Genomic DNA, 12,229 nt, shown 5'->3' on the forward strand with positions numbered 1-12,229 from the left:
TGGGGAACATTGTCAGAGGAGAAGGAAGCAACTTTTCAGCCAACAGTGAAGAGGCGATTCCTGGATGCTGGCCTTCTATGCAGAGTTCCTCTGTCCAGTTGTCTGTGTTATTTTGCCCATCTTAATCTTTTATTTTTATTGGTTAATCTGAGATATGGCTTTTTCTTTGCAACTCTGCCGAGAAGGCCAGCATCCCGGAGTCGCCTTTTCATTGTTGACGTTCAGACTGGTGTTTTGCAGGTACTATTTTATGAAGCTGGCCATTGAGGTCTGTTTCTCAAACTAGACACTCTAATGTACTTGTCCTCTTGCTCAGGTGTGCACCGGGGACTCCCACTCCTCTTTCTATTCTGGTTAGGGCGAGTTTGCACTGTTATGTGAAGGGAGTAGTACACAGCGTTGGACGAGATCTTCAGTCTCTTGGCAATTTCTCGCATGGAATAGCCTTCATTTCTCAAAACAAGAATAGACTGATGAGTTTCAGAAGAAAAGTCTTTGGCCATTTTGAGCCTGTAATTGAACCCACAAATGTTGATGCTACAGATACCCAAACAGTCTAAAGAAGGCCAGTTGTATGCTTCTTTAAGCAGAACAACAGTTTTCAGTTGTGCTAAAATAATTGCAAAAGGGTTTTCAAATGATCAATTAGACTTAACAATACATTTGGATTAGCTAACACAACATGCCATTGGAACACAGGAGTGACAGTTGCTGATAATGGGCCTCTGTACACCTATGTAGATATTCCATTAGACTTTCTGATCAATTTGATGTTATTTTAATGGACAAAAAAATTGCTTTTCTTTCAAAAACATGGACATTTCTAAGTGACTCCAAACTTTTGAACGGTAGTGTATATTGTTTTAAAAAATTATGCAAACCACCCGGGAGCCGGATTGGACGCCTTCGCGGGCCGTGTATTTGACACCCTTCAGTAGATCTGAAAGACTCTCTCTCTCTGGATGGTTGTTTTAAAACACAAGGCATCACCTTACAGATGACCTGCAGACATCAAAGCCTAAGAAAGCAGAGAGAGTTTGTTTCATTAATCAAATCACTTCCCCTGCTTATCAGAGGAGTGGACGGAGGGTAGGGTAATACTGACCCTGGTGCTGGTCGTTTCCCAGCCTGTCCACTGGCCAACCACAGCCCAGCTGTGACCCCCCCTCCCATAGCCCAGCAGGCTGCGTGCTGCTCTGTTTAGACAGCCTGTAATTATTCTGCTAAATTCTTCCAGACCCAATCTCAGACCAGTACTACTGACCCTCCGAATGTGTGTGTACGTGTGATATGCCTCCTTGCGTGTGTGTGTCTCTGACTCAGTACCGATCCAACTCAGCTATGGGAAATTATCATCCCGGAGAGAGGGCTTGGCATGTTTTAGCTGTGACGTCACTGTCCTTCACAAACACACACCCTCTCCTCTCTAGCCAAGTCCCTGTCACCAGCCGTATCAGAGTGATGCTTGACCTGCCCTTCTGACGTTGAAGTGGTCTCTCTACCACAACGTCCTGCCTAGTGAAACTATCTAAGAAAGAAGAAGAGTAGGCGGCCAGACCTTCGCAGTAAACTTTAGTGAACTATTAACCGAAAAGATTTACTGCAAAAAAATATAGGAGCAGATCAGCATTGTGCACCAGGACGCACATCTGCAACACTACTTCTAGAGGCTTCCTCAGGCAGCGTTGTGAACGGAAGCTGAAGTGTCTCTAGAGATAGGGGTCGGGACAAGTAAATGTCACATGACAGGAAAATAAACAATATACAAAACATATATACAACATTATCACTCAATATAGAAAATAAGGCACAGGTATATATACAAAGGAAGTGCGTAAAGGGATAATCTATCTGAGTTGTGTGTGTAAAGGGATAATCTATCTGAGTTGTGTGTGTAAAGGGATAATCTATCTGAGTTGTGTGTGTAAAGGGATAATCTATCTGAGTTGTGTGTGTAAAGGGATAATCTATCTGAGTTGTGTGTGTAAAGGACAGTATATGAACTGGTGCGTAAAGGGATAATCTATCTGAGTTGTGTGTGTAAAGGACAGTATATGAACTGGTGTGTAAAGGGATAATCTATCTGAGTTGTGTGTGTAAAGGACAGTATATGAACTGGTGCGTAAAGGGATAATCTATCTGAGTTGTGTGTGTAAAGGACAGTATATGAACTGGTGCGTGAAGGGATAATCTATCTGAGTTGTGTGTGTAAAGGACAGTATATGAACTGGTGTGTAAAGGGATAATCTATCTGAGTTGTGTGTGTAAAGGACAGTATATGAACTGGTGCGTAAAGGGATAATCTATCTGAGTTGTGTGTGTAAAGGACAGTATATGAACTGGTGCGTAAAGGGATAATCTATCTGAGTTGTGTGTGTAAAGGACAGTATATGAACTGGTGCGTAAAGGGATAATCTATCTGAGTTGTGTGTGTAAAGGACAGTATATGAACTGGTGTGTAAAGGGATAATCTATCTGAGTTGTGTGTGTAAAGGACAGTATATGAACTGGTGCGTAAAGGACAGTATATGAACTGGTGTGTAAAGGACAGTATATGAACTGGTGCGTAAAGGACAGTATATGAACTGGTGCGTAAAGGACAGTATATGAACTGGTGCGTAAAGGACAGTATATGAACTGGTGGATAAAGGACAGTATATGAACTGGTGCATAAAGGACAGTATATGAACTGGTGCGTAAAGGACAGTATATGAACTGGTGCGTAAAGGACAGTATATGAACTGGTGCATAAAGGACAGTATATGAACTGGTGTGTAAAGGACAGTATATGAACTGGTGCATAAAGGACAGTATATGAACTGGTGCATAAAGGACAGTATATGAACTGGTGCGTAAAGGACAGTATATGAACTGGTGCATAAAGGACAGTATATGAACTGGTGCGTAAAGGACAGTATATGAACTGGTGCATAAAGGACAGTATATGAACTGGTGTGTAAAGGACAGTATATGGACTGGTGTGTAAAGGACAGTATATGAACTGGTGGATAAAGGACAGTATATGAACTGGTGCATAAAGGACAGTATATGAACCGGTGCATAAAGGACAGTATATGAACTAGTGCATAAAGGACAGTATATGAACTGGTGGATAAAGGACAGTATATGAACTGGTGGATAAAGGACAGTATATGAACTGGTGCATAAAGGACAGTATATGAACTGGTGCATAAAGGACAGTATATGAACTAGTGCATAAAGGACAGTATATGAACTGGTGGATAAAGGACAGTATATGAACTGGTGTATAAAGGACAGTATATGAACTGGTGCATAAAGGACAGTATATGAACTGGTGTGTAAAGGACAGTATATGGACTGGTGTGTAAAGGACAGTATATGAACTGGTGCATAAAGGACAGTATATGAACTGGTGCATAAAGGACAGTATATGAACTGGTGCATAAAGGACAGTATATGAACTGGTGCGTAAAGGACAGTATATGAACTGGTGCATAAAACCAGTATATGAACTGGTGCATAAAGGACAGTATATGAACTGGTGCATAAAACCAGTATATGAACTGGTGCATAAAGGACAGTATATGAACTGGTGCATAAAGGACAGTATATGAACTGGTGCATAAAGGACAGTATATGAACTGGTGCATAAAGGACAGTATATGAACTGGTGCATAAAGGACAGTATATGCACGGGTGCATAAAGGACAGTATATGAACTGGTGCATAAAGGACAGTATATGAACTGGTGCATAAAGGACAGTATTGAACTGGTGCATAAAGGACAGTATATGAACTGGTGCATAAAGGACAGTATATGAACTGGTGCATAAAGGACAGTATATGAACTGGTGCATAAAGGACAGTATATGAACTGGTGCATAAAGGACAGTATATGAACTGGTGCATAAAGGACAGTATATGAACTGGTGCATAAAGGACAGTATATGAACTGGTGCATAAAGGACAGTATATGCACTGGTGCATAAAGGACAGTATATGAACTGGTGCATAAAGGACAGTATATGAACTGGTGCATAAAGGACAGTATATGAACTGGTGCATAAAAGACAGTATATGCACTGGTGCATAAAGGACAGTATATGCACTGGTGCATAAAGGACAGTATATGAACTGGTGCGTAAAACACGTTCCATAAAAAGAAGCACAATATAGTGAATATACTATAATTCAGAAGAACAAGTAAAGTACACAAGAGGCTATAGACTAGTCAGTCTATGAAGGGCTAAGTATACTAGTTTAGCTGTAGTTGTTTGTTACGTCCATGGGGATAAACAGTATCTAGGAGGTGGATCCATTTAGCCTCTTTTTTACATTCTCTATTGCCCAGAACATTTCAGTTTATTGACTGTATGTTGGTGCTGGATAAAGTGGGCTGCTAGAGGGTTTTTCTCGTCCTTGTGTCTAATAGAGTTTTTGTGTTCTGTGATCCTATCCACCAGAGAAGCTATCCACCTATCAAGGCACAAGGCGAGACTGAAATGCAGACACAGGAGGCAGATGGTTGGAGTCTTACTATGTTTATTAATCCAAAGGGGTCGGCAAAATAATGGTCGTGGACAGGCACAAAGGTCAAAACCAGATCAAAGTCCAGGATGTACAAAGTGGCAGACAGGCTCATGGTCAAGGCAGGCAGAATGGTCAGGCAGGCGGGTACAGAGTCCAGGAGGTACATAGTGACAGACAGGCTCATGGTCAAGACAGGCAGAATGGTCAGGCAGGCGGGTACAGAGTCCAGGAGGTACATAGTGCCAGACAGGCTCATGGTCAAGACAGGCAGAATGGTCAGGCAGGCGGGTACAGAGTCCAGGAGGTACATAGTGCCAGACAGGCTCATGGTCAAGACAGGCAGAATGGTCAGGCAGGCGGGTACAGAGTCCAGGAGGTACATAGTGACAGACAGGCTCATGGTCAAGGCAGGCAGAATGGTCAGGCAGGCGGGTACAGAGTCCAGGAGGTACATAGTGACAGACAGGCTCATGGTCATGGCAGGCAGAATGGTCAGGCAGGCGGGTACAGAGTCCAGGAGGTACATAGTGACAGACAGGCTCATGGTCAAGGCAGGCAGAATGGTCAGGCAGGCGGGTACAGAGTCCAGGAGGTACATAGTGACAGACAGGCTCATGGTCAAGACAGGCAGAATGGTCAGGCAGGCGGGTACAGAGTCCAGAAACAGGCAAGGGTCAAAACCGGGAGGACTAGAAAATGGAGAACGCAAAAAGCAGGAGAATGGGAACACGCTGGTTGACTTGGAAACATACAAGATGAACTGGCACAGAGAGACAGGAAACACAGGGAGAAATACAGTGCGGAAAATAAGCAACACCTGAAGGGGGTGGAGACAATCACAATTGGTGATAATGATAATTGGTCAGCTCTGATGAGTGTCATAGTGCTTTAAATGATATGGAAAGTAGAATGGTAATTTATAGACTGTGGCCAATGTAGTCAAGCTTCAATTAGTCATTATTATCTCAGTGAGGGAAATGGATTCCAAGAAAGACATATGACTGCACATGCTTATAATGGCCTAATGTGGGTGGTTATGAAATTAAGCAAGACTCTCTGACGGGTCTGATCCAACTGAAATAAATGATAACAGTTATTCTGATGAAAAGTAATCAATAATAGATTGTAGCCTTAGGTCCTTGATGACAGTGCATGTGTGTGTTATTAACACTCTGTGTGTGTATGTGTGTGTGTTTAGGTGAGTTTGGGGAGGTGTGCAGTGGTCGTCTGCGTCTGCCCAGTAAGAAGGAGATCTGTGTGGCAATCAAGACGCTGAAGGCAGGATACACCGACAAACAGAGGCGGGACTTCCTGTCCGAGGCGTCAATCATGGGACAGTTTGACCATCCAAACATCATCAGGCTGGAGGGAGTGGTCACCAGGAGTACGTACAGACCATATCTTACTATACAATAAGAATGAGAGAAAAACAAACATATCACTCATTAAATATTGGCATGATATTTATGTATGTATGAAGTATGTTATGCCTGGCCAGATGGAGCCTAAAGAATCCTTCCCAGAAGAAAACCTTGGACAGAATGTGTTGTTGGTTATACACTGAACAATTCTATGAAACTGGCTACACCTTTACAAGATAATCCATTTTTATTGAGTTCTATTGGCTTGAATCTCACCCTCCCTCCTGAGGCTCCTTAACACAGATATTCTCACACACTCACACATTCTCAGCCTCTTAAAGGTAATTACTCGAAAAACGTTGAAATAATTACTTTGACCTCTGGTCCACAATCAGAGTCGGTCTCCACCTCACTGCACTCTTCGCCTGTTAACTCACTCTGGCCTGATGCATGCGCGCACGTACGCACACACACAAACACACACACACACACACACACACACACACACACACACACACACACACACACACACACACACACACACACACACACACACACACACACACACACACGCAAAACATATACAACACACACACACACACACACTCACGTAAAACATATACAACACACACACACACTCACGTAAAACATACACAACACACACACACACACACACACACACACACACACACACACACACACACACACACACACACACACACACACACACACACACACACACACACACACACACACACACACACACACACACACACACACATAATACTGCTGTTCTGGCCATGTCGTGTTATACTGAAGAGTTAAACCTACAAAATATCTCCCTCTGCTCGCTCTACAGCAGATGAACTGATCAGTTTAAAGGAACAAGCAGGCTTGTAAAACTCACAGTAAAACTTTACAGAGGTTAGCCAGCTCTGGTCAACTTGACCAGCAGGCCAGAACAGATCTGTTTTAATGATGTTTCATATCAGTTGTAGCCCAGCCATGGATTTCTGAATCACAATATACAGTAGTTGAAAATAATTATACGATCGGGCTGGACGATATGGGCCAAAAATCAAATAGCGTTTTGTTTTGACCAAATATTGCAATTGCGAATTGATTTGTGATATAAAAAACACTTGGGTGAACTGTAGGAATAGAAAAAAGATTTAAAAGCAAAGTGGAAAGCAGCATCGTTCCTCTTTGAAACAATCCGTTGACTGCATTTGAGCAGCTGCAAGAGTAGAGAGGGAGAGAGACGACAAACGGAGAGACGACAAACGGAGAGACGACAAACGGAGAGACGACAAACGGAGAGACGACAAACGGAGAGACGACAAACGGAGAGACGACAAACGGAGAGACGACAAACGGAGAGACGACAAACGGAGAGACGACAAACGGAGAGACGGCAAACGGAGAGACGACAAACGGAGAGACGACAAACGGAGAGACGACAAACGGAGAGACGACAAACGGAGAGACGGCAAACGGAGAGACGGCAAACGGAGAGACGACAAACGGAGAGACGACAAACGGAGAGACGACAAACGGAGAGACGACAAACGGAGAGACGACAAACGGAGAGACGACAAACGGAGAGACGACAAACGGAGAGACGACAAACGGAGAGACGACAAACGGAGAGACGACAAACGGAGAGACGACAAACGGAGAGACGACAAACGGAGCGACGACAAACGGAGAGACGACAAACGGAGAGACGACAAACGGAGAGACGACAAACGGAGAGACGACAAACGGAGAGACGACAAACGGAGAGACGACAAACGGAGAGACGACAAACGGAGAGACGACAAACGGAGAGACGTCAAACGGAGAGACGACAAACGGAGAGACGACAAATGGAGAGACGATAAACAGAGAGACGACAAACAGAGAGACGTCAAACAGAGTAAACTATAAAAATTGACATTTCACTCAGTGGCAATTCAAAATATTGCATGCGATATATACTGAGTGTACAAAACATTAGGAACACCTGCTCTTTTCATGACATAGACTGACCAGGTGAAAGCTATGGTCCCTTCTTGATAACACTCATCACTTCAAACAGTGTAGATGAAGGGGAGGAAACAGGTTAAAGAAGGATTTTTAAGCCTTGAGACAATTGAGACATGGATTGTGTGTGCCATTCAGAGGGTGAATGGGCAAGACAAAATATTTATGTAATTTTGAACAGGGTATGGTAGTAGGTGCCAGGCACAACAGTTTGAGTGTGTCAAGAACTGCGACGCTGCTGGGTTTTTCACACTTAACAGTTTCCTGTGTGTATCAAGAATCTTTTTTATTTTATTTTTATAAATGTTATTTTATTTCACCAGGTAGGCTACTTGAGAACAAGTTCTCATTTACAACTGCGACCTGGCCAAGATAAAGCAAAGCAGTGCGACACAAACAACAACACACAGTTACACATGGAATAAACGTAAACGTACAGTCAATAACACAATAGAATAAGTCTGGTCCCTATTATACAATGTCGATAATGATATGTAAAAATGATATGTTTACCAGAAAAAGTTCTACAAAATGTAGTAATATCCATAATGCTTCTGATATGGCTCTTGCACATGTTTTCTCTAAATGTTTATGGCCATGGAATCTAAGTTCTCCTGAAAATCAGACTAAAAGCTAAAAAGGAAATCCTGTGTATTCTAGTTGACGGTTTAGATAAAACCACTGTGCCGTGTGAAAACAGTTGTCTCTCAGCATTATGACAGGACCACAGTTACTCAGCATAGCCAGTGAAAACCCACGCAGTTTCCCATTCACCTGACTGTACATAGAACCCGGAGAGGAATGCAAAAATGGTCCTTTTGTTTTTTCAATCATATAGGGATTATATTTGTCTAAAACATCTTCCATCACTCTGACTATTAAAGCCCTGCTGGTGAATAATGCCAGAGGCTTAATTGCAAATTATTCTTTGTTTCTTTCTGTTTTTAGGATAGAATGAGGGGAGAGCATAGTAACGTGTGTGTGTGTGTGTCTGTGTTGGAGGGGTACTCTATGATTGATAGCAGGCTCTTAGGAGTTTGGTTGGCATGCGAGAACAGACTGACACACTCACACACACACGGTCCTGTCTGTGCTCTAGGGTGATTTATTAACCCAGTCCTGTTCATTCTTAATAATCCAGAGACTTTCACACCTCATTAAGCCTTCTGCTGCTTTTGGCTGCACCGCACACACACACACACACACACACACACACACACACACACACACACACACACACACACACACACACACACATGCATTGGTAATAGCCGACTTTTGGCTGATAAAAAAAGTTAAAAGCCGATAAATGAAAATGGCGCCGACAGAAGAAGAAAACATCCCATTGTGATATAATGCTTTTTAGTCTATTATTTGATGTAAATACCAGTCAATGGAAATACATTTGCCAGGTAATGCTTATCGGTCTACGGGTTCATTTATGGGTTAATGATTTTGTAGAATTAAATTGGCGAGTGTGTACAGTATATTGGTTATGCATCTTATTTATCACAAGCGTACAGCATACAGATACAGAGCCTTTGAGCAGAGAATTGTCCAGACAATGCAAGAGCCAGGCAGCATCTCAAACAGCAAATTACTGTTTTACTGCATATTATGAGGCATGTCTTACCTTTCTTCAAGGTAGCCTAGCCAAAGTCAATTATTTTATAGCAACTTTATTTTATTGTCCAGTAGCCAGAGGCACAATCCTCGTCATATTAGCACCCCATGCTAGTTGTTGCATATTATCAACTGGGTGGTTCGAACCCTGAATACTGATTGGCTGACAGCCATGGTATATCAGACCGTATACCACGGGTGTGACAAAACATTTCTTTGGTTTGTGGTATATGGTCAATATGCCAGGGCTAAAGGTTGTATCCAGGCACACTGCGTTTGTCACGCATGCTCCCACTCTTCCCCCCTGGCGCTCGAGGATGCCAGACTCCCCAGCACTGCGCACTCCTGCCATCATCATTACGCACACCTGCCTACCCCCCGTCACGTGCATCAGCAATTTATTGGACTTAATCACCTCTGTTATTACCTTCCCTATATCTGTCTGGTTCCCGCTCTGTTCCCTGCTTCTGCATTGGTTGTCATAGGTCCTTGGTTACTCGTGTGCCGACGCTGTTCCTGTCCTGTTACCTGTCTGTTCCGCATGAAATGTTCAACTCCCCGTACCTGCTTCTCAAAATAGTTTATCAACATTTGAAGCGAAATGTTTTGATCTGTTCAATCAGACTCATTGCTTTGGAGAAAGAAAACAATATGTAATCTAGGTCTACTGGTTGTAAGAATGTGGGATCTATTGTCCCTCACCTGTCCCAGAGTCGGTTTGGAACAGGCTCTTTCTTTCTCGACAAGCTGACCAGTAGAATAGGTTAACTTTTCTACTATGGGGGATAGTGGATTGGTATAGGCTAGTGATGTTGCTGTTCGTTACTGGTCTTATTGGCTGAGGAAAAGTAAATGGGGACAGTTATTCTAACATCTTCAAAGTGCACTTCAGAATTCAGTAAGAAGGACAGCACATTGTTGCATCCTCGACTTGCATGTTCTGTATGAATGACCATCATCTAAATGTGATTTCTGCCATTCTGAGCACCGTGGGGGGACGCCCTAATCAGGTTACACACCCAATGCCTATGGGTCCAGTCAATTTCTCAAATGTCTAATAAATGAAAATGCTGCCGGTCAAATGTCCAGAGCCACATTTTCCTAAAGGAAACCCTGACACACACACGCGCACACACACACGCACGCACGCACGCACGCACGCACGCACACACACACACACACACACACACACACACACACACACACACACACACACACACACACACACACACACACACACACACACACGCACGCACGCACACACACACACACAGAGAGAGGGGAGCAACGGAGAGGATAAAAAGCGGAGGAGGTTTAAGAAGTCTGTTTTATCTGAAACTATAAAGGCTGTCCTGTGAGGTGAATGGGCCAATCCATCACAACTTTCTATAGAGGGGGGTGTTGGGCAAATCCATTAGGGTCTTTTAGAGGGAGGTGTTTAACGATGTCTACGAGTGTGTTTGTGCCAGCAGTCTTTCTTATGTTAATAGAAGGTGGTGTTCTTGTCTAGACGAATTACAGGTTGTACCCTTATCACTACACTGTGAAATGTAGATCTAGCGCTTGAGATGTAATGAAAAATGTGTTTGAGCTCACTTTAATTTTACATTTCCAATGTTTGTGTCTAGTTAGACTGTAAACTCCCCTTCCAGACTCACATTAAGCATCTCCATTCCAAAATTATATCTAGAATCGGCTTCCTATTTCGCAACAAAGCATCCTTCACTCATGCTGCCAAACTTACCCTCCTAAAACTGAGTATCCTACCAATCCTTGACTTCGGCGATGTCATTTACAAAATAGCCTCCAACACTCTACTCAGCAAGTTAGATGCAGTCTATCACAGTGGCATCCGTTTTGTCACCAAAGCCCCATATACTACCAATCACTGCGACCTGTAAGCTGGTCCTCGCTTCATATTCATCGCAAAGCCCACTGGCTCCAAGTCATCTATAAGTCTTTGCTAGCTATCTCAGCTCACTGGTCACCATAGCAGGACCCACCCATAGCACATGCTCCAGCAGGTATATTTCAATTCCTCTTTGGCCTCCTTTCCTTCCAGTTCTCTGCTGCCAATGACTAGAATGAATTGCAAAAATAACTGAAGCTGGAGACTAATATCTCCCTCACTAACTTTAAGCGTCAGCTGTCAGAGCAGCTTACAGATCATTGCATCTGTACATAGCCCATCTGTAAGTAGCCCATCCAACTACCTCATCCCCATATTGTTTTGTCATTTTGCTCCTTTGCACCCCAGTATCTCTACTTGCACATTCATCTTCAGCACATCTATCACTCCAGTGTTTATTGCTAAATTGTAATTACTTCGCCACCACGGCCTATTTACTGCCTTACCTTCCTAATCTTACCTCATTTGCACACACTGTATATAGACTTTTCAATTGTGTTATTGACTGTACGTTTGTTTTTTCCATGTGTAACTCTGTATTGTTGTTTGTGTCGCACTGTTTGCTTTATCTTGGCCAGATCGCAGCTGTAAATGAGAACTTGTTCTCAACTGGCTTACCTGGTTAAATCAAGGTGAAATAAAATAAAATTAAATAAAAAAGTAATTGATGACACTGTATTCTATAAGAGGTGCTGGTACTCCAGCAGTAGAAAATGAAAGGTGATGATTGTGGTAAGGTTCAAACACTGCTCTGACCACACCTAGTCTTGTTTTACTCACCATTAAATTGCAAGCCGTT

The 12,229-nt window shown here is 43.0% G+C and overlaps 1 protein-coding gene across 7 annotated transcripts in view; it reads left to right on the forward strand.

Moving 5' to 3' along the window:
- The window catches only part of LOC118375979 (ephrin type-A receptor 3-like), an 822,287-nt gene that overhangs the window by 150,936 nt on the left and 659,122 nt on the right, over positions 1 to 12,229 (forward strand). For all 7 annotated transcript variants that reach the window (XR_008139809.1, XM_052522427.1, XM_052522432.1 and 4 more), the window contains exon 11: positions 5,711 to 5,896. Coding sequence is in view for 6 of the 7 variants with exons in the window: in XM_052522427.1 (XP_052378387.1) it covers positions 5,711 to 5,896 (186 nt within the window). In the remaining variant the exon portion in view is untranslated. The remainder of the gene's footprint in view (positions 1 to 5,710; positions 5,897 to 12,229) is intronic.

Source organism: Oncorhynchus keta, chromosome 7, assembly GCF_023373465.1.
Source record: "Oncorhynchus keta strain PuntledgeMale-10-30-2019 chromosome 7, Oket_V2, whole genome shotgun sequence".
Classification (NCBI taxonomy): Eukaryota; Metazoa; Chordata; class Actinopteri; order Salmoniformes; family Salmonidae; genus Oncorhynchus; species Oncorhynchus keta.